Source organism: Pristiophorus japonicus, chromosome 13, assembly GCF_044704955.1.
Source record: "Pristiophorus japonicus isolate sPriJap1 chromosome 13, sPriJap1.hap1, whole genome shotgun sequence".
NCBI lineage: Eukaryota > Metazoa > Chordata > Chondrichthyes > Pristiophoridae > Pristiophorus > Pristiophorus japonicus.
Window position 1 is genome coordinate 28906082 of NC_091989.1, and position 27631 is coordinate 28933712.

A 27631-nucleotide genomic window follows, 5' to 3' on the forward strand; every position below is an offset into this window, starting at 1 on the left:
ACAGTGGGAGGAGGTACTCAAACTCTGGCCCTTCCCCATCGTACCTTTGCAGCGGCTACACCAATGTTGAGTGCATCCCTCAGCATGTAGTCTTGGTCTTTGGAATGTGCCCACCTGCAACACTCGGTCGCAGACAGCTCCTTACTCTGGAAGACCAGCAAGTTTCGGGCAGACCAAAGGGCGTCTTTCACCGAGTTGATGGCCTTCCAGCAGCAGTTGATGTCTGCCTCGGTGTGTGTCCCTGGGAACAGTCCGTAGAGCACAGAGTCCTGTGTTACGGAGCTGCTCAGGATGAACCTCGGCAGAAACCACTGCATCTCTTTCCAGACCAACTTTGCAAAGGCACATTCCAGAAGGAGATGGATGACGGTCCCGTCCCCACCGCAGCCGACTCAAGGGCAGCATGCCATGTTGCTGAGATGCCGGCTGTGCTTGAAGGATCTGTCGGGAGGGCCCTTCTCACCACCAGCCAAGCTACGTCTTGGTGCTTGTTGGAAAACTCCGGCGATGAGGCATTCCGCCAAATGCCTTCGACAGTCTGCTCAGGGAACCATCTGACAGGATCTCCCATCTCCTTTTTCCATAGGGTCTCGAGGACGTTACGTGCAGACTACTGCTTTATGGCCTTGTGGTCAAAGGTGTTTTCTGCACAAACTTTTCTGCGAAGGACAGGTGGTCCGGCACGGTCCAACTGATTGGAGCGTTCCGTGGCAGCGTGGCCAGAGCCATCCTTCGCAATAGCGGGATAGATAGAACCTCAGCACGTAGTTATATTTGGTGTTTGTGTACCGACGGTCTGCACAGCTTGATGCAGCCGCTCACAAAGGTACAGATACAGTACGTGATCCTTGCCCTGAATAAACAGTGACTATGTATAGATACAGTGAGTGACCTTTACCCTGAATAAACAGTGACTCTGTATAAATACAGTGAGTGACCCTTGCCCTGAATAAACAGTGACTCTGTACAGATACAGTGAGTGACCCTTGCCCTGAATAAACAGTGACTCTGTACAGATACAGTGAGTGACCCTTACCCTGAATAAACAATGACTCTGTACAGATACAGTGAGTGACCCTTGCCCTGAATAAACAGTGACTATGTATAGATACAGTGAGTGACCCTTGTCATGAATAAACAATGACTCTGTACAGATACAGTGAATAACCCTTGCCCTGAATAAACAGTGACTATGTATAGATACAATGAGTGACCCTTGCCCTGAATAAACAGTGACCCTGTATAGATACAATGAGCGACCCTTGCCCTGAATAAACAATGACTCTGTACAGATACAGTGAGTGACCCTCGCCCTGAATAAACAGTGACGCTTCTCCTGCTGAGCCAGTGTGTAGGACTGTTTGCGGTGTGTGCTGTTCAATGTCCGGGTTTGTTGACTGGATTTTTATCCATCAGAATGAAGGTAATTTGCTGTCTCTTTCCCAGATTCCTTACCTTTGCCGTATTCCTTGGCCGAAGAGCGTTATTCTGATTCGGATGAAGGATTCCAGTTCGATGAGGATGTCTCCCCACATCCAGTGTCCTTGTCGAACATCAGTCAGTATCAGCAGCAGGAGCAGAGTGATGCCGAAACTTCCCTACTGACCCACAACCTACCACCCAGAAACCCAGAGCAACGCTTGGACAGGCTGGAGGAGCTGGTGACCTCACTCAGCACAATGCTGGATATGGTCAAAGCTCAGGTAGGTGAAGGCCGAGGCTGAGAAAGGTACTAGGCACCAACACCCAAACGCTGACTCTCACTGGAGGACAGTTCCACAGACACTGACTCTCACTGGGGGAGAGTTCCACAGACACTGACTCTCACTGGGATACAGTTCCACAGACACTGACTCTCACTGGGGGACAGTTCCACAGACACTGACTCTCACTGGGGGACAGTTCCACAGACACTGACTCTCACTGGGGTACAGTTCCACAGACACTGACTCTCACTGGAGGACAGTTCCACAGACATTGACTCTCACTGGGGGACAGTTCCACAGACATTGACTCTCACTGGGGGACAGTTCCACAGACACTGACTCTCACTGGGGTACAGTTCCACAGACACTGACTCTCACTGGAGGACAGTTCCACAGACACTGACTCTCACTGGGGGACAGTTCCACAGACACTGACTCTCACTGGGGGACAGTTCCACAGACACTGACTCTCACTGGGGTACAGTTCCACAGACACTGACTCTCACTGGGGGAGAGTTCCACAGACACTGACTCTCACTGGGGTACAGTTCCACAGACACTGACTCTCACTGGGGGACAGTTCCACAGACACTGACTCTCACTGGGGGAGAGTTCCACAGACACTGACTCTCACTGGGGTACAGTTCCACAGACACTGACTCTCACTGGGGGACAGTTCCACAGACACTGACTCTCACAGGGGGACAGTTCCACAGACACTGACTCTCACTGGGGAACAGTTCCACAGACACTGACTCTCACTGGGGAACAGTTCCACACACATTGACTCTCACTGGGGGACAGTTCCACTGACACTGACTCTCACTGGGATATAGTTCCACAGACACTGACTCTCAGTGGGATACAGTTCCACACACACTGACTCTCATTGGGATATAGTTCCACTGACACTGACTCTCACTGGGATATAGTTCCACAGACACTGACTCTCAGTGGGATACAGTTCCACACACACTGACTCTCACTGGGATATAGTTCCACTGACACTGACTCTCACTGGGATATAGTTCCACAGACACTGACTCTCACTGGGTGACAGTTCCACAGACACTGACTCTCACTGGGTGACAGTTCCACAGACACTGACTCTCACTGGGTGACAGTTCCACAGAGACTGACTCTCACTGGGGGACAGTTCCACAGACACTGACTCTCACTGGGGTACAGTTCCACAGACACTGACTCTCACTGGGATACAGTTCCACAGACACTGACTCTCACTGGGGGACAGTTCCACAGACACTGACTCTCACTGGGATACAGTTCCACAGGCACTGACTCTCACTGGGATACAGTTCCACAGACACTGACTCTCACTGGGATACAGTTCCACAGGCACTGACTCTCACTGGGGGTATTGTAACTCCTATCTATCTCATGCAGCGAGGACAGATGTTAGGATCTCGGGCACTGAAAACAGATGTTGGGATCTCAGGCAGTGAGGACAGATGCTGGGATTTCTGACAGTGAGGACAGATGTTGAGATTTCTGAGTAAGGACAGATGTTGGGATCTCAGGCACTGAGGACAGATATTGGGATCTCAGGCAGTGAAAATGGAAAGTCAGACAGGATTCTGGCTTCTGATCTCTCAGTGGCGACGCTGGCGGGAATGCTAAGTTTGGATGTCACGGTTGGAATCTGAAGACACAATAAATTCCCTAACCTTTCCTTCCTTATTCCTACTCTTTTCTGTTTTGTGTACCCTTGTCCCACCTCCTCTTGACACTCAGTAGCCGGGCTTGGATTTGAAGACTGGTTATGGAGCAAGGTAGACGAATGCTCCTGTGGCCCTGACCCGTGCCCCAGCGACAGTCCGCACCTCCCGCGCCCCTGACCCCTGACCCCCTGCGGCCCTGACCTCCTGCGGCCCTGACCTCCTGCTGCCCTGACCCCTGACCCAGCGATAGTCCACACCTCCCACGACTATTCTTGCCGTTGTGTTCGTGACCGTCTGCCTTTCTTCCTTGTTTAGAACTCGGAGCTGCAGGTGCGAGTCAAGCATCTGGAGACGTGCGAATGCAGGAAGTCCATGTGCTCGTGGCAGGGGAGGGAATACGAGGAGGGGCACTCATGGGACCAGGACCCCTGCAGCACCTGTACCTGCACCAAGGGAGAGGTACACTGCTCAAAGCAGGGTGACAGGCCCCTGTGTCATGGTAAGTACCACTGGGATAAGGAGAAGGGTGGGACAAATGCTTCAAACCTCAATACAAATTGTCTTCTAATAGATGGTGTTCACGGCAAGAGTGCAGTGAAGGTCATTTATTCCATAGAATTCCATGAAATATACAACACAGAAACAGGCCATTCAGTCCAACCATTCATGCTGCCGTTTATGTTCCACTCGTGCCCCTTCCCATGCTTCCTCATCGAACACTCAGCATAACCCTCTATTCCCTTCGCCCTCATATTTTTTATCTAGCTTCCCCTTAAGTGCATCTATAATATTCACCCCATATACTCCATGTGACAGCTCGTCCCACATTCTAATCACTCTTTGGGTAAAGAGGTTTTATCTGAATTCCCTACTTGATTTCTTGGTGACAGTTCTGCTCTAACCCACAAGTGGAAACATTCTCTCTGTAGCCACTCTATCAAAACTTTTCAGAATTTTAAATACCTCTATTAGGTCACCCCCTCAGTCTCTCTTTTCAAGAGAAAAGAGACCCAGCCTGTCCCTCCTTTCCTGATAAATATATCCTTGCATTTCTGTTGTAATTCTATTTCGCACCTTCTTCAGTGTGCCTTTATACTTTATTTAATATGGCGATGAGAACTGTTCACAGTACTCCAAGTGTGGTCTAATCAAGGTTCAATATAAGTTGAGCATAACTTCTCTACTTTTCAATTCTATACCTCTGGAAATAGATCCGCTATAACCACAACTGTCAGCCGTGGCTCAGTGGGTAGGACTCTCACCTCTAAGTTATTAGGTCATGCTGCACTGTCAGAGGGGCAGTAATGAGGGAGGGCTGTCGGAGGGACAGTACTGAGGGAGCGCTGCACTGTCAGAGGGGCAGTACTCAGGGAGCACTGCACTGTCAGAGGGGCAGCACTGAGGGAGCACTGCACTGTCAGAGGGGCAGCACTGAGGGAGCACTGCACTGTCGGAGGGGCAGTATTGAGGGAATGCTGCACGGTTGGAGGGGCAGTTTTGAGGGAAATCTGCATTGTCGGAAGGTCAGTGCTGAGGGAGCGCTGCACCTTCGGAGGAGCAGTACTGAAGGAGCGCTGCACTGTCGGAAGGTCAGTACTGAGAGAGGGTTGCATTACCGGAGGGGCTGTACTGAGGGAGGGCTGCACCTTCGGAGAAGCAGTACTGAGAGAGCGCTGCACTGTTGGAGGGGCAGTACTGAGGGAGGGTTGCATTACTGGAGGGGCTGTACTGAGGGAGTGCTGCACTGGCAGTGGGGCAGCACTGAGGGAGTGCTGCACTGTTGGAGGGTCAATACTGAGAGAGGATTGCATTGTCGGAGAAGCAGTGCTGAACGTGTGTTGCACTGTTGGAGGTGTTGTCTTTTGGTTGACATGTTCATTTGAGGCCTTGTATGCCCTCTCAGATGATGGGAGGGGAGCCTTCCTGTCGGTTCACCTATTTTTCCTTTGCCCCGGCAGTCGGTACTGCCATAGCGCTCTTGTCCATCTCTTGCCTGCCTCACACTCTCTGAACATTGTGCTTTGTTCCCAGATCCCTGTATTTCCAACCCCTGCAGGAATGGGGGGCTGTGCCAACCTCTCACCTCTGACTCCGGGCAGCAACCCTCAGGATTTACGTGCAACTGCCCCACCACATTCTCGGGACGTCTGTGTGAGGAGTCCATGATCCAGGTAGTGACACCCTGAGCCGCTCAGGAAAGACTGAATATGTTCATTCTTTTTGTACAAAATAGTAAACACACAGCCCGACATGGTAATCTGTCCAATGTTAACATGGGAAATGGTCATTGGGTCCATTGAAGTCCCCTGACTCTCCCATCGACGCCCATCCCTTCAGTTCCCTAATTGTTAAGGGGGAGAGAGTCAGCAACTTCAGGGGAGAGGGGGGGAAGAGTTGATCAGCCAAGTCGATATTTTTTGTGCTTTGGCCATAAGTGCAGGGCATTATTGAGTATGCATTTAACAGATGACTTTTAACCCTGCCCCTGTTTGCTCTGCAGGCTTGCTCGCTGCCCAGGGTTGAAGGTAGCTGTAATGGCAGACACAGCGTTCCTACAAGGCGCTGGTTTTACACCATCCCCTCGGGCCTGTGTGAGGAGTTTAATTTCAGCGGCTGTGGCGGGAACAACAACAACTTTGAAACGCACGAGCAATGCAAGAGGCGATGTGAGGTCGGAGCTTGCTGCTTCCGCCAGCCAAAGCTAACCAACGTTCTGATTGGCTATGACCACGAAGGCTACGATCGCTATGGATACAATACATCTGGCCTGGACCGGACTGGAAGGCAGGTGGTGGCATTTAACCCCGTGCGTTCTGGGCCTGCGCTATTTGGGCCGAATGGGCAGGTCTTCAGCGGCCTGAGCGACGGGCGAGAGTTTGACAAGTACGGGTTCGACAAACAGGGCTACGACCGGGATGGGTTCCACAAGGTCACTGGGTTTAACCTCACGGGACACAACAAGAAAGGGGAGCACGATTCCCAAGAAGAGTTTGGTGCGGCTGGATTCAATGCGGAGGGTTACAACCGAGCCCAATTTGACTGTGTTGGCATCAATCCCGAGGGGTTCAACTATCTTGGCTTCTGCGCAGCCTATGTCTATCACTGTGAATATCTGCCATCCTCGCACTGCCAGGCCATCAATAGAGCTGATCTGAGGAGAGAAGTGGTCAGCTTTAGGCCAGGCCGAAGGTGTGAGGACGTCCCCTGTGGCCAGAGCTGCGGCTGCACCTTCCATGGTCGCTCATATCGCTTTGGAGAGTCCTTTGAGTACGGCTGCGAGATCTGTCTGTGCAGCTACACCGGGGTGATTGAGTGCAACTGTCGGCAAGTCAGTCAACGCAAGGAGATCCGGGACATGATGGCCGGCGAGATGAAGATTTACCAGGCAGCAATACGAGATCTCTACCTCAAACAGGGTATGGCCTCATGTCTGCTCCATGTCAGAATGAGTGCGTGTGAGTGTGTGTGCTTGCAGGAGTGTGTGTGCATGTGAAGGAGCACGTGTGTGGGGAAGTGTGTGTGCGTGAGGAAGCGTGTGTGTGCATGAGGGAGCGCGTGTGTGTGTGAGGGAGCGTATGTGTGTGAGCGAGCGTGTGTGTGTGTGCGTGAGGGAGCATGTGCGTATGTGCGTGAGGGAGCGTGTGCGCGTGTGAGGGAGCGAGTGTGTGAGGGAGCGAGTGTATGTGTGCGTGAGGGAGCATGTGTGTATGTGTGAGGGAACATGTGCGTGTGAGCGAGCGTGTATGTATGTGCGCGTGAGGGAACGTGTCTGTATGTGCGTGAGGGAGCATGTGTATGAGGGAGCGTGTGTGTGTGAGGGAGCATGTGTGTATGTGCGTGAGGGAGCGTGTGCGCGTGAGGGAGCGTGTGCGCGTGTGAGGGAGCTTGTGTGTGAGGGAGCGAGTGTGTGTGTGTGAGGGAACGTGTGTGCGACTGAAGGAGCGTGTGTGAGGGAGTGTGCGAGTGTGTGTGAGGGAGCGTGTGTGAGGGAGCGTGCGAGTGTGTGTGAGGGGGCGTGTGTGAGGGAGCATCGAAGTGTGTGTGTGAGGGAGTGTGTGTGTGCCTGAGGGAGCGTGTGTGCGTGTGTGAGGGAACATCGAATTGTGTGTGTGACTGAGTGTGTGTGTGTGTGTGTGAGAGTGTGCATGAGGGAGGGTGCGAGTGTGTGCGTGAGGGAGAGTGCGCACATGTGTGTGTGTGGGACTGCGTGTGCATATGTGAGGAAGCTCGTGCCCTCCCGCCCACCTGAAGGAGCATGCGTGTGTGGGGGAATGTGCATGTGTGTGCCTGAGAGAGCACTTGTGTGCCCTGAGAGTGGCAGCACAGGATTTTTTCATGGAAGGAACTACATAGCTCAGTCTAATCCGGTGTTCATCTGCCAATCCCCTTAAACATGCATTCTCACCCACGCACACACATGTGCGCACACACGCATATAAATACACTTGTGCGTGTGTGAGGGTGTGGTGCTGTCTTTCAGATGAGATATTAAACTGAGGTTTCATCTGCCCTCTCAGCTGGATGTAAACAATCCCATGGCACTAATCAAAGAAGAGCAGAGGAGTTCTCCCTGGTGTCCTGGCCAATATTTATCCCCAACCAACATCACTAAAACAGATTGTGGCCAATTGTTAGGTCAACAACAAATGATGGGGCTACCCCAAGAATCCCAATCTCACTTACCTATCAAACTAGTCAATGCATTCTCTGGCTCTGAATGCGATGGAAGTGTGATATCCCCGCATTCATAGCAGTAGTGAAAGTCACCTGTTAAAACTATAGGCCCCATAAGCCCCAAGTTACTGTTACTGCCACAGTTGGGGAATAATTACGGGATTGTAAGACACGATTGTATTTTCTCTCAGCCAACACCACTAAAACAGATGAACTAATCATTCATCGCATTCCTGTCAGTGGGATCTTGTTGTGCACAAATTGGCAGCTGTGTTTCCTAGGTTCCAACAGTGACTACACTTCATTGGCCGTAAAAAGCTTTGGGACGTCCTGGGGTGGTGAAAAGCACTATAGAAACGCAGGTTCTTTCTTAACGCTTTGCCATGACTCGACAGGTACCTGGGATGAATTTGCCAGGTTGAGGGCAGAGTACGCTCCACAGGCCAACGGGCAGTCCACCTTCCTCCCCTGGCATCGTTATTTCCTCCGCATGGTGGAACGGGAGCTGCAGAAGATATCGTGTGACATCAGTATCCCGTACTTCGAATGGACCATTGATGCAGGCTCGATGGAGTGCTCCACCGCGTGGCAGGCGAACTTCTTTGGGCCGAATGGAGACTCGGAGACAGACTGCGTCTCCCATCACCCTTTCAAACAGGACAGCGAGTGGGTACCTTGCCTCCGACGACAGTTCAACTCTTCCATCGCTCTGCCGGACGCAATCAACGTCCAGCTAATACTGGCAGAAGAAGACTTCGGCCAATTCTCCATTCAGATGGAGGCCATCTCGGGACTCTTCCATCTCTGGGTCGGAGGTCACATGGCCTCGCCTTTCAGTCCATACGATCCAATCTTTCTGTCCCATTATGCGTTTGTAGACAAGCTTTGGACTCACTGGCAAGACCGCAGTCCTAGCGGTTTGCCCCGTTACCCTCCTGAACTCCGATTTGTGAAGATGAAACCATTTGACATCGCCCCAGATGACCTCCTTTTGTCTCAGCAGCAGCTCTGCACAATGTATGTCCCAGTCACACTTGGTGCTCCTTGCAACTATACAACCGATTCCCCGCTCCGCGACCAGGATGGCTACAACAGAGAAGGTTTTGATCGAGATGCGGACCGACGAGGAATGTATGATGTGCATGGGTACGACCGGCAGGGTTACGATCGCAGTGGCTTTGACCTATCCGGTTGGGATCAGTATGGTTACAGCAGAGACCATTTCAACCGGGACGGTTTTGACATTGAAGGGTTCGACGTTTCAGGCTACAATCGGTATGGCTTCAATCGGTCTCAAGTCACTTCATTTGGAATGAGGAAAGATGAGTCCTACCTGCCTTACGTCGAGGTGGAAGTCATCGAGACACTCTTTGACAGCGGCTATAGCACTTACGGATACAACAAGTTTGGCTTGGATAAGAATGGGTTTGATGTGTTTGGTTTTGATGAGGATGGCTATGACAAAGACAACTGTAATTACTTCTTCAGAGGCCCTCATCACATGAGATTCTACTTCTTCGTCCAACAGCAGTTGTACATGGCGAACTCTGAGCTGCTCCTCAACATTAAACGTATCTGCCCCTCCGTGACCCCACTCCCAGACTGGTGGCTCGTTCAGAACTGGTTGACCACTGATGTGCAAGAGACTGTCACCATCATTCGGCACGTTGAGCAGAAGTGGGCCTCCCATCACCCGTTTGACAGCGGATATATCCCCAGCATCACCTCAGTGAAAGACGGCGACCTTTGGCTTCCTGTGACCCCTGACCTCAGGTGGGCATGTAGTCTGAGTGCCCATGAATTGTTTATTGATGTTTGATTATGGTGCTGATTTTGTAGTAAGTGGCTGTGACCCCCCGTTGTTCCAGGACATCTCATCACTGACTCCCCAAACAGGGGAAACAGTCTTTCTCTATTCAGTCTGTCAATTTCTTCATCATTTTAAAATCTCCTTGGAGCCTTCAGTGGGAACAGTCCCAATATCCCCTCAAAACTCTAGATTCCCATCCCTGGGATTATCTTGGTGAATCTACACTGTCCAGTCTCTCTGCCTTTAATGTCCTTTCTATAATGGAGGCCAGGACTGCCCACAGTCTTTAACTGTGACCTCACAATTTATCACTCTTTCTTTACTCTTGTACTCTATGGGGTAGAGTTTCTGCTTTGAGTGCTGTTGACAATCCAGCCACAAATTTTGCCCAAAATCGTGTCCATTTTGAGAAGTGTTTTTTTTTCTCGTGCGTCCCCGCTCAAGTTCATTTTTATATTGCCAGACCCAAAATCTGCCATGAGCCAGCACAGTCAGGCAGCATTTTAGAAGGTAATTAAAAAAAAAATAATTTTGCTTGAAAAATATTCCTTGAAGTGTTTAAGAGTGGTAACTACGTGCAGTTTGATGAATGCAGTTGAAAATGGGTTTATCTTTAAAAAAAATCATTTTAATCACAGTCTCAATCTACCACCTGTGAATAACCCAATTTTAAATGACTGAAAATGACTTTAAAAAAAAATATACAAAATTCTTAAAAACAGAAAATGCTGGAAATACTCAGCAGGTCAGTCAGCATCTGTGGAGAGAGAAACAGAGTTAACGTTTCAGGTCGATGACCTTTCGTCAGTGTAAAGTCCTGACCCTGCAGTACAGACTTACACGAGGCACAAGCTGAAGTCAAGGTCACTCTGGACCTGCACCTTTATTTCACAGCTCTCGAGTGCCTCACTTGCCTGAGACCTGTCCTTATATACCTGTGTGGGAGAGGTATCCAGTGTCTCCTGCAAGTGCACCCCTGGTGGTAAAGTATGCTTGTGGTTACAGGTCATCTCTAGTTACACTCGTGTAAAGCATGGTCAGATACAGTTATATACAGTAGTGTGAGATACATGACATCATCCTCGCTCAAGGTCTTATTGTCTTTATTGATTTATTCTCTCAGGTGTTCTACACTCTCGCGTGGAGCGTCTTAGTTGTGGTTTAGTTGTCTGCCTTGGTGCCTGTTTTTCTTTCGGTGTGATTGCTGGTATCTCGCCTGGGCTGTCTGTTGAGACTGCCCTTTCCTCAGGTTGTTCCCTCTGTCTGTCCACCAGGTGTGGTGTGAGTTCCACATTGTAGTCTGTCTCTGGTTCTGCAGTGTTGTTGGTGAATCTACTTTTTATTTGGTCTACATGCCTTCGGTAGGTTTGGCCATTGTCCATTTGTACAACCAGGAGCCTGTTTCCTTCCTTGCCTGTTACTGTCCCTGCAAGCCATTTGGGACCCCTGCCATAATTTAGCACAAACACTTTGTCCCCTATCGCATTCCCCCTCCCCCTCGAATTTCAGTCATGGTACTCAGTTAGCTTCCGGCGCTTTGCCTCAACAATTTCATGCATGTCTTGGAGGATTAACGAGAGCCTAGTCTTTAAAGTCCGTTTCATCAATAGTTGCCCGGGGGAAACCCCAGTCAACGAAGGCGGACGAGATCTGTATGCCAGCAGCAGTCGCGACAGGCGGCTCTGCAGCGTGGGACCTTGGATTTTTAGCATGCCTTGTTTAACGATTTGCACCGCTCGCTCCGCCTGGCCATTGGAGGCCGGCTTGAACGTGATTTATGCCGTGGTCAACTATAAAATCTTGAAATTCTGCGCTGGTGAAGCACGGACCATTATCACTGACCGAAATGTCAGGAATTCCATGCATTGCAAATATGGTTCTAAGGCTCTCCACAGTGGTGGAGGTGGTGCTCGAGTTTAAAATGGTGCACTCGATCCACTTTAAAAATGCATCGACGACTACAAGGAACATTTTGCCCATGAATGGGGCCGCATTCATGGTTTGGTGGGCCAGGGCCAGGGGCTTAGGGGGGCCTCCCTGGGGGCATTACTGAGTTGGGCACAAATGGTGCACCGCCGGACGCAGAACTCCAAGTCCGCGTCAATGCCAGGCCACCAGACGTGGGAGCTGGCTATGGCCTTCATAAGGACGACCCCCGGGTGCTCGCAGTGGTGCTCCCGGACAAATGCCTCTCTGCCTCGCAAGGGCATAATTACTCGGCTGCCCCACATCAGGCAGTCTGCCTGTAGTGATAGTTCATGCATGCGCCTATGGAAAGGTTTGATCTCCTCGGGGCAGGCATTGCGGGCCTCTGCCCAGTCACCAGTTAAAACACATCTTTTGACTGAGGATAACGTGGGGTTGCTGGTCGTCCAGGCTCTGATTTGGCGAGCCGTCATGGGCGAACCTGTGGATTCAAAGGCATTGATTGCCATGACCATCTCACAGTCCTGTTCGTCGGACCCTTCCGTGGTCGCCAGGGGTAGCCTGCTAAGCGCATCAGCACAGTTGTCTGTGCCTGGTCTATGCCTTATTGTGTAGTCGTAAGACGCCAGCATGAGTGCCCACCGCTGAATGCGCGCCGAGGCGTTGGCGTTTATTGCCTTGCACTCAGATAGCAGGGACGTGAGGGGTTTGTGTTGTGGTCGGTTTCTAACGCAAACTTGGCCCCAAAAAGGTATTGGTGCATCTTTTTGACGCCGTACACGCACGTGAGCGCCTCCTTCTCAACCATACCGTACCCGTGCTCCGCCCGCGAAAGTGACCTGGAGGCATAAGCTATGGGTTGTAATTTACCCGCATCATTGACATGTTGTAAAACGCACCCGACCCCGTACGCTGATGCATCACATGTAAGAACTAGCTTTTTACCTGGGTCAAAAAAGGCTAAAACACTGTTGGAACATAGAAGGTTGCATGCCTTATTGAAGGCACGTTCTTGGGCGTCCCCCCAAAGGAAATCGCACCCCTTTCTGAGTAGCACATGGAGAGGCTCCAGCAGCGTGCTCATGTTCCGCATAAAGTTCCCAAAGTAATTTAGTAGCCCGAGAAAGGCGTGCAGTTCTGAGACATTCCGGGGCCTGGGTGCCAGACGAATTGCTTCGGTTTTTGATTCTGTTGGGCGGATTCCATCAGCGGCAATCATTCTGCCCAAAAATTCAACCTCAGGCGCGAGAAACAGACACTTGGATTTCTTAACTCTCCAATCGACTTAGTACTTCCTCCAAATTGCGGAGATGGGAGTCGGTGTCCCTGCCTTGTGATGGGTATGTCATCTTGAAACACAACCGTCCCCGGGATGGACTTGAGCAGACTCTCCATGTTGCGCTGGAATATAGCAGCTGCCGACCTGATGCAGAATAGGCATCGATTGTACATAAAAAGGCCTCAATATGTGTTGATGGTGGTGAGTAGCTTCGACTCTTCGGTCAGTTCTTGTGTCATATACGCAGATGTGAGATCTAGTTTTGAGAAAAGTTTTCCTCCAGCCAATGTGGCAAATAGGTCCTCCGCTCTGGGCAGCGGGTATTGGTCCTGTAGGGAGACTCTGTTTATGGTAGACTTGTAATCCCCACAGATTCGTACGGATCCATCAGGCTTCATGATGGGGACGATGGGACTTGCCCAGTCGCTAAATTCCACGGGTGAGATAATGCCTTCCCGCACAAGCCGGTCCAGTTCATGTTCAATCTTTTCCCTCATCACATAAAGCACAGCTCGAGCCTTGTGATAGACCGGTCTGGCATCCTGTGTGATGTAGATTTTAACTATAGTCCCTTTGAAGGTGCCCACACCTGGCTGAAAGAGATGTTCAAACTGTTGAGCAGGAGGTCCATTCCTCTGACGACATGGCGTGAACATCATCCCATTTCCAATTTAGTTTTGCCAGCCAGTTTCTCCCCAACAGTGCTGGGAGATCTCCGGGGACAATCCACAGGGGAAGTCGGTTCACCGTCCCTTTGTGTATGACTGAGAGCATGGCCCTGCCAAGGACTGGGACGATTTCTTTGGTACAGGTCCTTAGTTTGGTGTCGGTCCTTGTGAGTTTTGGTCTGTTGCTTTTGTGCGGCCAGCTGTTCAAATTGTTGGACGCTCATGAGAGATTGACTAGCTCCGGTGTCCAGTTCCATGTTGACAGGTATCCCGTTGAGTAGGACCCTCATCATTATTGGAGGCGTCTTGTTGTAAGAGCAGTGGTCATTGATCGTGTTGACCCGCTGTACCCCGGTGTCCCGGACACTGTCCCCACCGTCTTCTAGTCCGCCTTCCGATTCGTATACCAGCCGAGCTGCTAATATTCTGCACATGTGAGCCAGATGCCCTGTATAGTTGCAGTTTCTGCAAACAGCATGCTGAAATCAACACCCCCTTGTTGAGTGCCTTCCCCCACATCTCCAGCACAGACCACTTCCATTGTTTCCGAAGGATGAGCTGCGTCTGGCTGATCTCTCTTGAGCTTCTCTCAGTCTGTAGTTGAATGCTCGCATTGTGAGTTGATGAGGTGTGAACCTTGATGGCTTCTGGCGCCACTGCCTGCTGTTGAAGGCCTGCTCTCCTGCCTTTGTCTGTGTGTGGGGGTAGCAGCACATTTTACGCTGTGAACCCCTTGTTTCGATGTTTCGTTAGTTGTCGTACCCGCAGTATAGATCAATCTTGTTTCTTCTTCTCCTGCCAAGAATGTCTGTGTAACCAGTGCTGTTGCCTCTAGGGTCAAGTTCTTGGTCTCTATAAGCTTTCGGAATATGCCTGCGTGGCCTATTTCTTCAATAAAAAAGTCTCTCAGTACTTCTCTCCTTAGTTCATCGGAGAACTCACATAAACTAGCCAGCCTCCGAAGTTCCGCCACAAAGTCGGGTATGCTCTGGCCCACACAGCATCTGTAGTTGTAGAACCTGTATCTGGCCATGTGTAGGCTGCTCGCTGGCTTCAGGTGGTCTCTTACCAGTGTGCTCAACTCCTCAAACGATTTGCTTGCTGGTTTCTCGGGTGCCAGCAGGTCCTTCATTAAGGCGTATGTTTTCGAGCCACAACTGGTCAAGAGATGGGCTCTTCTCTTGTCTGCCTTATCGTCGCCCAACCAGTCTTTGGTTACAAAGTTTTGCTGGAGCCTTTCTATAAAGTCCTCCCAATTGTCTCCAGCATTGTATTTCTCATCTGAGCCGTTGGTAGCCATTCTGTGGATTCTGTGATCCCGTAACTCGTCGCCACTGTAAAGTCCTGACCCTGCAGTACAGACTTACACGAGGCACATGCTGAAGTCAAGGTCACTCTGGACCTGCACCTTTATTTCACAGCTTTCGAGTGCCTCACTTGCCTGAGGCCTGCCTTTATATACCTGTGTGGAACAGATATGCAGTGTCTCCTGCAAGTTCACCCCTGGTGGTAAAGTATGCTTGTGGTTACAGGTCATATCTAGTTACAGTCATGTATAGCATGGTAAGATACAGTTATATACAGTAGTGTGAGATACATGGCAGTCAGAACATTCCACAGATGCTGCCTGACCTGCTGAGTATTTCCAGCATTTTCTGTTTTTAGTTCAGATTTCCAGTATCCGCAGTATTTTGTTTTTATACAAAATTATTTTCTAGTTATATTGTGGTAGAGTAGTCAGCTTTTTGTAAATTTTTAAAAATTATATTCTAAAGCTTTTAAAACGTGCCTATTAGTGTCCTTCCACCCAAAAGATCGAGTTTAATCTTTGGAGCCTCCTCGAAGGCCCGCAAATGAGTGCAATTAGCAGAAACTCACAATGGTGATTCCTTCAACCTCACGCCGTGCCCAGTTTTGCAAGAGGGGCCGGCTTCTAGTTGATGCTTTTTTAAAGGATGCGTCTATTTGTACTAACTGATGTAGCCGTTTGTCTGATTGGCTCTCCAGACCTATTGCTGATTGGTCCCCTTGGAGAATAAGCCACACCCTGAAGTTTCTCTGGAATGTGTAACTGGAACTGCCCAGCCCAAGTTTTGAGTGAATTTCCCATTTGTAATTCGATCCATTGGCTTCAGAAGCCAGAGAGGATAGATCTCCCCAAAAGCCACCAAGTTCCAGCCGAAGTCCATTACCCCAGCGTACGTGCACCCCTCTCCCAGCTGAAGAGCCTTACACCACCCCCCCATAGCCCATAGATGGGGCATTGTATGCGGATTGTTAACATGTTTATTGGGTATGATAGTGTCAGTGTCGTGACTTCTGGACTTCATCCACCCCAACGATGTCCCTTGTAACACACACACCGAGCTTGCACGCACCAGAAGGAAGAACATGTATTCTCTGAGTTCCCTCTCCCCACAATGATGCCCCACCCCCCCACACCTGTGTCTCTCTCTCTCCTCCCCCCCCAAGCTCTGTCTCTCCCCCCCCCCAAGATCTCTCTACCCCCCAAGCTCTCTCTCCCCCCCAACCTCTCTCTCCCCCCACCAGCTCTCTCTCCTCCCCGCCCCAAATTCTCTCTGCACCCGCTCAAGCTCTCTCTGACCTCTCCCCAAGCTCTCCCTTCCCCCCCCCCCCAAGCTCTCTCTTTCCCCCCCAAGCTCTCTCTTTCCCCCCCAAGCTCTCTCTCCCCCCCCCAAGCTCTCTCTCTCTCTCTCTCTGCCCCCACCCCCAAGCTCTCCCTTTCCCCCCCCCAAAGTTCTCTCTCTCCCCCCCAAGCTCTCTCTCTCTCTCTCTCTGCCCCCACCCCCAAGCTCTCTCTTTCCCCCCCAAGCTCTCTCTCTCCCCCCCAAGCTCTTTCCCCCCAAGCTCTCTCTTTCCCCCCCAAGCTCTCTCTCTCCCCCCCAAGCTCTCTCTCTCTCTCTCTCTCTCTCTGCCCCCACCCCCAAGCTCTCTCTTTCCCCCCCAAGCTCGCTCTCTCCCCCCCAAGCTCTCTCTCTCTCTCTCTCTCTCTCTCTGCCCCCACCCCCAAGCTCTCTCTTTCCCCCCCAAGCTCGCTCTCTCCCCCCCAAGCTCTCTCTCTCTCTCTCTCTCCCCCCCAAGCTCTCTCTCTCTCTCTCTTCCCCCCCCAAGCTCTCTCTCTCCCCCCCAAGCTCTCCCTTCCCCCCCCCAAGCTCGCTCTCTCCCCCCCAAGCTCTCTCTCTCTCTCTCTTCCCCCCTCAAGCTCTCTCTCTCCCCCCCAAGTTCTCCCTTTCCCCCCCCCAAGCTCTCCCTTCCCCCCCCCAAGCTCTCTCTTTCCCCCCCAAGCTCGCTCTCTCCCCCCCAAGCTCTCTCTCTCTCTCTCTCTGCCCCCACCCCCAAGCTCTCTCTCCCTGCTTCGTGCTCTCCCCACCTGCCGCCCGCTCTCCCCGGCACTATGGGGGGCTCAGCGGATGTGTTCGGCTGCTCAGTGAAGCCAACGTGGTATTGGACACATGCGCAGAAAAGGGTTAGTAGGAATTGCACTGGGGGGCGGGGTGGGGCGGAGTCGGTGATACTTGTCCTAACTCTCACTTCTGCGCATGCGTCAGGAGACACATGCACAGAAGGGAGACTTAATACAAATAGTTACTCCATTTTTGAAACTAGCACAAAAGATTGTGGAAACTTGATCCGCGCCGAATATAATTTGCGCTTCACATTCTGCGATTTTTTTGCACCGGTTACATCGATTTCGAGCGAATTGCGCCGAAAATAGCAGCACAATCGATCGAAATCTCCAGGCCTGTGCCCCTTTATACAACCCAGAATGCTGTTGGCTTTTGATGGTTTTATCTGCCTGCACGTGCACTCTCAGTATTGTGCATTGAATCCCATAGCGCTCCTTGTTCCTGAGCTCAGTTATGTTTTACTCTCTCTGATCTTTTGTTGACCTCTCACTCGATGTGTTCTCTTGCCCCGTAGGTTTTGCTTCGAGCTCCACTGGTATTCAGGCTGTCCGATTGGCACTCTGCCAGTCAGTTGCCCTGACCTGTGCCAGGACGCCGTGTGCCTGGGATTCCCGAGTGCTGAGTGTCGGGTCCATCGCTGCGGCGCCTGCTTCAGCGAGTGGTATGAGCGAGAGACGGGCCGCCACGTCATGTGTCAGGGTTGGTTTCTGGCGACCTCCAGCCAATCTGTTCTATCTACTTGTGATTATTCATTAGTGACTGATGTAAGACTGAGGTTTGTGAATTAGTGAGGGGCTGGGTTGGGACGAGGAAATGGGAGGGGTTGGGTTGAGGGGAACTCGAAGGGGATGGGGGAGGTGAGGAGGTGAGATGAGGGTGGGGTGAAGCATGAAGGCTGAGGTGAGGGATTCCCTAGCCTGGGGTCATAAGAACATAAGAATTAGGAACAGGAGTAGGCCATCTAGCCCCTCGAGCCTGCTCCGCCACTCAACAAGATTATGGCTGATCTGGCTGTGGTCAGTGCTCAGATTTGTTTTATCATTGAGACAGGCTGCTGGGCATTTTTCTAACTCTGTACGTGGTGAGATAATGTCATCATAGACATGATCATTGCCTGGCACCTGCTGCCTACTCAGATTTATTGATATGGACTTCGTTTAGATACAAGCCAAGTGTCGTTGTGTTGGGTTCAATATCTATGATTGGTGTCAAAAATCAGGGCGGCTGAAATTTTCTGCCCTACACCTGGCACTAATGGATGAGATCCAAACACATCCAGTTTCCATTTCCTCTCCCCTCATTCCCATCCCAAGTGTTGCCCAGGTATGTCCTGCCCACGAAAAGCAGGGCAAATCCAATCCGGCCATCTCAATTATCAGCAAAGGTGTTGTCGATAGTGCTATCAAGCGGCACTTACTCAGCAATAACTGGCTCACCAATGCTTATTTTGGGTTCCACCAGGACCATAAAACATAGGACTATAAGAATTAGGAACAGAAAAAGGCCTTATGGCCCTTTGAGCCTGCTCTGCCATTCAACAAGATCATGGCTGATCTTCAACCTCAACTCCAATTTTTTGCACGATCCCCATATCCCTTGATTCCCCTAGAGTCCAAAAATCTATCTATGACCACTCGGCTCCAGACCTCATTACAGCCTTGGTCCAAATCGGGACAATAGACCTGAATTCCAGAGGTGAGGTGAGCGTGACTGCCCATGACATCAAAACAGCATTTCACCGAGTGTGTCATCAAGGAGCCCTAGTAAAATTGAAGTCAATGGGAATCAGGGGGAAAACTCTCCACTGGCTGGAATCATACCTAATACAAAGGAAGATGGTTGTAATTGTTGGAGGGTCAATCATCCCGACCCATGGACATCACTGCAGTAGTTCCTCAGGTCAGTGTACTAGGCCCAACCATCTTCAGCTGCTTCATCAATGATCTTCCCTCCATCATAATGCTCGCTGATTATTGCACAGTGTTCAGTTCCATCACAACTTCTCAGGATAATGAAGCAGTCCATGCCCACATACAGCAAGACCTGAACAACATTCAGGCTCGGGCTGATAAATACAAGTAATGTTCGAAGCACAGAAGTGCCAGGCAAGACTATCTCCATCAAGAGAGTCTAACCACTACCCCTTGACATTCAATGACATTACCATCAACATCCTGGGGGGTCACCATTGATCAGAAACTTAACTGGACCAGCCATATAAATACTATGGCTATAAGAGCAGATCAGAGGCTGGGTATTCTGCAGCAAGTGTCTCTCCTCCTGTCTTCCCAGAGCATTTCCACCATATACAAGGCAGAAGTCAGGAGTGTGATGGAATACGCTCCACTTGCCTGGATGAGTGCAGCTCCAACAACATTCAAGCAGCTCGACACTATCCAGAACAAAGCAGCCCGCTTGATGGCATTCCCTCCACCGCCTTCAACATTCACTCCCTGCACCACCAGCGCACCGTGGCTGCAGTGTACACCATCTGCAGCAACTCACCAAGGCTTCTTCAGCAGCGCCGGCCAAACCCGCGACCTCTACCACCTAGAAGGACAGAAGAGCAGAAGGCACATGGGAACACCACCACCTCCAAGTTTCTCTCCAGTCACTCACCACCCTGACTTGAAAATATATCGATGTTCCTTCATCATTGCAGGGCCAAAATCCTGGAATTTCCTCCCTAACAGCACTATGGAAGTACCTTCACTGCACGGACAGAAGCGGTTCAGGAAGATGGCTCTTCTCAAGGGCAATTAGGGATGGGCAATAAATGCTGACCTTGCTAGTGGCAGCCACATCCCATGAACGAGTAAAAAAAGAAAAATTCCCGCTCCCTCATTCCCGTCCATTCCCTCTCCCCTTCATTCCCGTCTATTCCCTCTCCCCTTCATTCCCGTCCATTCCCTCTCCTCTTCATTCCCACCCATTCCCTCTCCCCTTCATTCCTGTCCATTCTCTCTCCCCTCATTCCCTTCCGGACTCTCTGGGGCTGAAATTCAGGGCCGCCAGAAAGCCCTTGGATCGGTTTTCAGTATTTAGAAGATTTTTTAACGTTGAACCGGAAGTCAGTCATAGTGGGGGCAGAAGTGCAGCGGTAAGTCAGGCTGAGGGACGGAAGTTGGGGCGGGATCGAGACTCCACCGCTGTCACTCAGCAGCGGAGCAGTGGCGACGTCACAGCGCGTGTGCATCACCGCGCTCTCTCCCCTCCGTTAAAGGGGAGAGAATCGGGCATTATTTAGCTTCGGCCACTGGGCCACCAGGGAGGGTTTCTGCCAAGAGAGGGTACCAGGCTGCCTGTTGGTGGCCCAACCGAACTCGGGGAACAGTTGTCCGGCCGACATGGAAGTTGGCTTGCAAAAAAAATAACATGGCGGCCTTGGTATTCGGCCCTCGCCTTTAATGGCTGCCACACCGCCAGGGCAGAGAGAGAGCAGACAAGGTGCACCGACAGAGAAAGCGTGGCGGGGGAACGATTTTTTCAACTAAATTTGGAGCGGAGTATTCTGCAGGTGAGGGAGAGTGGTGGTGCATGTTTTGATAATGCGCTTGCAGCAGTCATCAGCAGCGGGGCGGAATTGGGGTCAGGCCGACAAATCCCCAACCTCAATTTGAGTCGTGGCGGCCATTGGACTGCGACGCGGCTGGACACTCGATTCCGCCACATGGCCGCCGCAAAACTGCAGAAATGGGCTTTATACATACCCTGAATTTTGGCCCCTCTGTTCTTTGTCGAACCAAAGCTTGGGAATTGCTGTTGGAGTCGCACGAAGATCACGGGGTTGGGGGTAATATATTGGCATGGATAGAGGATTGGCTACCTAACAGAGAACAGAGAGTCGGGATAAATGGTTCATTCTCGGGTTGGCAATCAGTAACTAGTGAGGTGCCGCAGGGATCAGTGCTGGGACCCCAATTATTTACAATCTATATTAACGACTTGGAAGAAGGGACTGAGTGTAACGTATCCAAGTTTGCTGATGATACAAAGATGGGAGGAAAAGCAACGTGTGAGGAGTTCACAAAAAATCTGCAAAAGGCCATAGACAGGCTGTGAGTGGGTAAAAATGTGTCAAATGGAGTATAATGTCGGAAAGTGTGAGGTCATGCATTTTGGCAGAAAAAAATCAAAGAGCAAGTTATTATTTAAATGGAGAAAAATTGCAAAGTGCTACAGTACAGCGGGACCTGGGGGTACTTGTGCATGAAACACAAAAGGTTAGTATGCAGGCACAGCAAGTGATCAGGAAGGCCCGGAATCTTGGCCTTTATTGCAAAGGGGATGGAGTATAAAAGCAGGGAAGTCTTGCTACAGTTATACAGGGTATTGGTGAGGCCACATCTGGAATACTGCATGCAGTTTTGGTTTCCATATTTAAGAAAGGATATACTTGCTTTGGAGACAGTTCAGTGAAGGTTCACTAGGTTGATTCCAGAAATGAGGGGGTTGACTTATGAGGAAAGGTTGAGTAGGTTGGGCCTCTACTCATTGGAATTCAGAAGAATGACAGGTGACCTTAGCGAAACGTATAAGATTATGAGGGGGCTTGACAAGGTGGATGCAGGGAGGATGTTTCCACTGATAGGGGAGACTACAACTAGGGGGCATAATGTTAGAATAAGGGGCCGCCCATTTAAAACTGAGACGAGGAGGAATTTATTCTCTCAGATGGTTGTAAATCTGTGGAATTTTCTGCCTCAGGGAGCTGTGGAAGCTGGGTCATTGAATAAATTTAAGACAGAGATAGACAATTTCTTAATCAATAAAGGAATAAGGAATTATGGGGAGCGGGAGTCCATGATTGTATTAAATGGCAGAGCAGGCTTGAGGGGCCATATATGGCCGACTCCTGCTCCTATTTCTTATGATTGTGATCCCCATCATCTTACACAATTGGCCGTACACAAGGGTTTCAAAAATGTCACGTGCTCGTGTGTCACGTGATCAAAATCCAGGAATATGTTCATCCGATCTGTCGACCCTCAGAATGGGGAGACCCATCAGTCTGTGTTTAGCGATAATGCCAGTACGAAACAGGCCTCCAACAAGATGATTATCGGATAGAACCTCCGACATTTGGCATGTTTGGGGATTAGACCCATAAAGAACAACGCTGGGCATTGATGGGCAGCTTCTGTGCTATAACATTCTACATCTGAGGGTGAGAATCTGTCGCTCTATGATCTGTCGATGCTGCCGATACTGTTAATCGGCTGTTTGTAGCTATCCCTCGCTGATGGACCTGCCTGTTTCTGTTTATTGCTCTCTCCATATTGTTCCCTGTTTGTAACTCGCACTCTCTCACTCTCTAACACACTCTCGCTCTCTCTCTTTACGACTCTGATTTTCTTCATTCCAGGTTGTATAGATGATACGGGCATGAGTCACGTGGATGGTTCGAGTTGGCAGCCTGGATGTCAGCTATGTATGTGCCAGGGTGGTGCTGTCTCCTGCTCGAAGCTGCCCTGCCCAGACCCTGTGACCTGTCGACACCCAGCCCAGGACCCGAGTCAATGCTGTTCTTCTTGCGATGGTACAGCCCATTCCCTGTCCATCATTCCCTGAAGCTTGCTCGATGTATTCTCATCAATATTAAAATGCAAATGACCTACAGAAGCTGTTAAAGGCGAAGACCAACAAGGGGAAAAAATTCACAAAACCCCCCAGTGAGAGCAAAGATAACCCCGGCTTCTGCACTACAAACCGTCTACTTAAACCTCTCTCCTTTGCCCCTTCTGCCCGCTCCCCTGCCCTTACCATCTGCTCCCCTGCCCTACCGCCCTCTCCCCTTCTCCCTTTTAGATAATGTAGGGGCTGAGTATCAGGGACTTGGACAATGATGTAGATGGTCTGAGATCTAGCAGATGGATTCTCCTGTGGATATGAAGGTCAGATGGTGTCTATCGGAAGTGATGGGGGCTGTCTGTTAGCAGAGAATGAAATGTTTGGGATTGATCACCGACATCTAAAAAATATGTGGTCAATGTGAGGCTGTTATTAATTAGGTAAATTAGGAGGGAACTGAGCTACAGATCACAACAAGTTCCAGTGACATTGTACAGAAGAGTGGGACCAGTTCTGGAGTGTGGGTACAGTACAGGGTACCCCACCTCAAATCGGATATTTAGATCCATGTGAAGGATGAGGGAAGAGTGTCGAGGGCAGTTCAGGTTTTTAGGAGATTGAGTTATGAAGAAAAATGTAAGGGACTAAAGAGGAAGGAGTCGGAGGGACATGATCCAGATCTGGGAATACCACAAGGTGTAAAAGAGACGGCAATAAGCAATAATTTAATTAAAGTGAATCTAAAGAGAGATACGGGGTAGAGAGGGTTAGAGAGAGTTTAATAGATGTGTTTGTTCACAAGGTTCAGGGGAGAGTGCCGATACTGGATGGGATTGGGGGCAGGAGTGGAGTGGAGGCGTGGATTGAGAGGGGAGTAAATTGGGGGGGTAGTGAATTTGGGGGAGTGGGGGAGTGGATTTGGTGGGGTGGGGTAGTGGATTGGAGGAGGGATTGTGGGAGGGGGAGTGGATTGGAGGAGGGATTGGGGGGGCGTGGATTTAGTTTGGGAAGAATAATGATTTGTTGTTCCAAGTGCCTGATATTTCTGTTTGGTATTTTAGTCCCGATAACGCAGCACGGTGACCAGGGGAAGGACAGTTAATCTTCAGGTGGATCGGGGCTGGGGCTCAAGAATTTGAAATAATTTTCAAACCATCTTCTTCCTGTTAAAGGTTGTAGCTACAACGGGCAGACTTTTCAGAATGGTGATTCAGTCATCCTCGACACTTGCACATCTTGTGTGTGTTTGGTGAGTAAACACAGGAGAGAGAAAACTTTCAGGGGAGGGGGAGAGAGTCAGCACCTTCAGGGGAGGGGGGAGAGAGTCAGCACCTTCAGGGGAGGGGGAAGAGAGTCAGCACCTTCAGGGGAGGGGGGAGAGAGTCAGCACCTTCAGGGGAGGGGGAGAGAGTCAGCACCTTCAGGGGAGGGGGAGAGAGTCAGCACCTTCAGGGGAGGGGGAGAGAGTCAGCACCTTCAGGGGAGGGGGAGAGAGTCAGCACCTTCAGGGGAGGGGGAGAGAGTCAGCACCTTCAGGGGAGGGGGAGAGAGTCAGCACCTTCAGGGGAGGGGGAGAGAGTCAGCACCTTCAGGGGAGGGGGAGAGAGTCAGCACCTTCAGGGGAGGGGGAGAGAGTCAGCACCTTCAGGGGAGGGGAAGAGAGTCAGCACCTTCAGGGGAAGGGGAGAGAGTCAGCACCTTCAGGGGAAGGGGAGAGAGTCAAGACCTTCAGGGGACGGGGTGATGAAACAATGTAACAGGCTGTTTTGGTGGTTGTATTCTGTGAGATGGGGTTTGTTGTGAAGCCAGTCACTGATCAGATGCTTGATGTTGTGTTGAAGAATGGAGATGTGTCCTGTGCCCCCGTGCAGTGCCAGGCTCTGAGCTGTAAGGATGCTGTGCACAGACCGGGATCTTGCTGCCCAGAGTGTCCCCATGGTGAGTGCTGAGCGCCGGGAGATCTCGCTGTCGCTGATCTGTTCGGTATTTATTCTCTTGATTCCTGTCTTACAATCGTTCATCCTAGAAACTGGGCATAAATCTGGTGGGACCACACTTCCTTACCCCCCCCCCCACACTAATAACATAGACAGCTCTGGGGGCGGGAGCAGGGACCGAGTGTGCTGCCAACAGTTTAATGTGCTGAGCTGCGAGTGTAGAGTAGAGAAACTCAAGATCGGGGGTTTGGCCTGTGGTGAGCATGCTCACAAAGGTGTATGTTACCCTCAGAACTGTGGCTGCTTTCCCTGCTTACTCTGTGATGCATTGTTTGCTCGAGGCAGGAGTATCAGGCATGGTGATCGATGCTGGCAACGTGCGACTGTGTCTCTCTTAGATCCACAACCCCCATCCTTCCCTGACCACTGTCTCGTGCTAAATCAGACTCTCCACAACTTCATCATCCTATTTAACTCCGAGCTGAGCTTCCAACCACACGCCGCTCCATCACCGCCAACTTCCACCTCCATAACATCGCCTGACTCAGCTCATGTGCGACTGAAACCCTCATCCATGGCTTTGTTACCTCGAGACTTGACTATTCTAATTCTCTTCTGGCCAGCCTCCCACCTTGCACACTCCGTAAGCTGGTGAGTGGGAGGGGAGGCTCGGGGTTCCGAGGGTGGAGGGATGGGGGAGGGACGTGGTCCCGAGGGGGGAGGGGAGGGGTCCCTAGGTGGGTGGGGGAGGGTCGGAGGAGGGGAGGGGTCCCGAGGTGGTTGGGGTCCCGAGGGGGGAGGGTCGGGTGAGGGATGGGGCAGGGACGGGGTCCCGAGGTGGGAGAGGGAGGGTCTGGGGAGGGGTCCCGAGGTGGGTGGGGGAGGGTCAGGGGAGGGATGGGGGAAGGACGGGGTCCCGAGGGGGGAGAGGGAGGGTCGGGGGAGGGTCGGGGTCCCGAGGTGGGAGGGTCGGATCCTGAGGTGGGAGGGGGAGGGTCGGGGGAGGGATGGAGGAGGGCGGGGTCCCGAGGGGGCAGGGGGAGGGATGGAGTCCCGAGTGGGGATGGGGAGGGACGGGGTCCCGAGAGGGGAGGGGAGGGAAGAGGTCCCGAGAGGGGAGGGGGATGGTCGGGGGAAGGATGGGGGAGGGTTGGGGTCCCGGTTGGGGAGGGGAAGAGACGGGGTCCCGGGGGGGGTGGGAGGGGAGGGGTCCAGGGTGGGGAGGGGGTGAGACGGGGTCCCGAAGGGGGAGGGAGAGAGACGGGGTCCCGAGGGGGGTGGGAGGGGAGGGATCCAGAGGGGGGAGGGGGAGGGTTGGGGTCCCGAGGGGGGATGGGGAGAGACGGGGTTCCGATGTGGGGGGGGGGATCCCAAGGGGGGATGGGGAGGGGAGGGGGTGTGGGTGTTTTGGGTCACCTGTTCTAATGGCTCCTTATTTGACGGTGTTAATTTTTGTTTGGTTACGCCCCTGTGAAGCACCTTGGTAGGAACATCTTCCTGCGGTAAGCCACGATATAAATGCAAATTGTTGTTATGTGACTGAATAAGGAAGTGATGTGTTTTTATGTATCATGTACAATGTTCCCTTTAAGCTGTGCAGCGCTCCAGGTGTCCCACGCAGTCGGTGAGCCAGCTTTTACATTGAAAAAAAACACGCAACATTGGACATTTGAATGGGCCTCGCAGGCCCCCAAAACATTACGGGGAACATTGATCATGAGGCTGCTAAATAATTTGGAATTTTCAGTGATTCTGAGCTATTCAGAGTCTGACATTCATTATGTGGTGGTTGTGTGTAAGTGTGTAGAACATAGGAACAGAATGAGGCTATTTAGCCCCTCGAGTCCGTTCCGCCATTCAATTAAATCATGGCTGATTTGCATCTTAACTCCATCTACCTGCCTTGCTTCCTTAACCCTTAATACCCTTGCCTAACACAAATGTAGCAATCTGTGTGTGTGTGTGTCAATGTCTGTGTGTGTGTGTCTGTGTGTGTATCTGTGTGTCTGTGTCTATGTGTGTGTCTGTGAATGCATGTCTGTGTGTGTGTGTGTGGGAATGTCTGTTTGTGTGTGTGTGTGTGTGTGTGTATGTGTGTGTGTGTGTATTATATTCAGAATAACTCCACAAGACTGTGTTGTAAGCTCAAACCATTGTGACCTTGGTCTCTTTAATGTAACTCCAAAGTGAGGAAGCAGCATGGTGGATTGCCTTTTATACCTGCTTGCCCAGGGTGCACAGGTGACCCTTAGGTCTCCCACAGGTGTGCCCACTGGTGGCAAGTCTTACACATTGGTGAGGTTCGCATACGTAACATCACTCCCCCGCCAAAGTCTTATGTACAGGTTATTTACAGGTTGAGGCGACCTGGCGCTCTGTGTTCCCAGGTCGATCACCTGACTTGAAGTCCTGGCCTGGGTGAGATGGTCAGATCATTGCTACACTGCGGTGTGGCTGGTCTGATCAGACTATCGGGCATGGTGGGTTCATCCTCGTGGTTGACAGCGAGGGCGATTGCTGGTTGGGTCCGTGTTGGTGGATCATAGATGGTAAAGTCTTCTTCAAACTGTTCTTGGTTGTCAGTGAATCACAGTTTGGTCTGATCCAAGTGCTTTCTGCATGTTTTCCCATTCAACAGTTTAACAACAAACACTCTATTCCCCTCCTTGGCTAAAACAGTACCAGCAATCCATTTGGGACCATGACTGTAATTGAGAACAAACACAGAATCATTAACCTCAATGTCACGCGATACAGCCGCGCGATCGTGGTACACGTTATGCCAGAGACGCCGGGTTTCTAAATGATCATTGAGATCTGGGTGGACTAAGGAGAGCCTGGTTTTGAGTGCTCTCTTCATTAACAATTCTGCAGGGGGAACCCCAGTGAGTGAGTGGGGGCGCGTCCGGTAGCTGAGCAGGATCTGAGATAACCGGGTCTGCAAGGAGCTGTT

General features: G+C 51.1%; 1 protein-coding gene across 1 annotated transcript in view; it reads left to right on the plus strand.

Annotated features, from left to right (window-relative positions):
* Positions 1-27631, plus strand: part of kcp (kielin cysteine rich BMP regulator) — a 370984-nt gene that overhangs the window by 33580 nt on the left and 309773 nt on the right. Inside the window, exons 4-11 of the mRNA XM_070897288.1 lie at positions 1447-1703; positions 3701-3884; positions 5417-5556; positions 5886-6801; positions 8455-9832; positions 17685-17869; positions 23914-23990; positions 24583-24679. Of these exons, the coding sequence (XP_070753389.1) occupies positions 1447-1703; positions 3701-3884; positions 5417-5556; positions 5886-6801; positions 8455-9832; positions 17685-17869; positions 23914-23990; positions 24583-24679 (3234 nt within the window). The remainder of the gene's footprint in view (positions 1-1446; positions 1704-3700; positions 3885-5416; positions 5557-5885; positions 6802-8454; positions 9833-17684; positions 17870-23913; positions 23991-24582; positions 24680-27631) is intronic.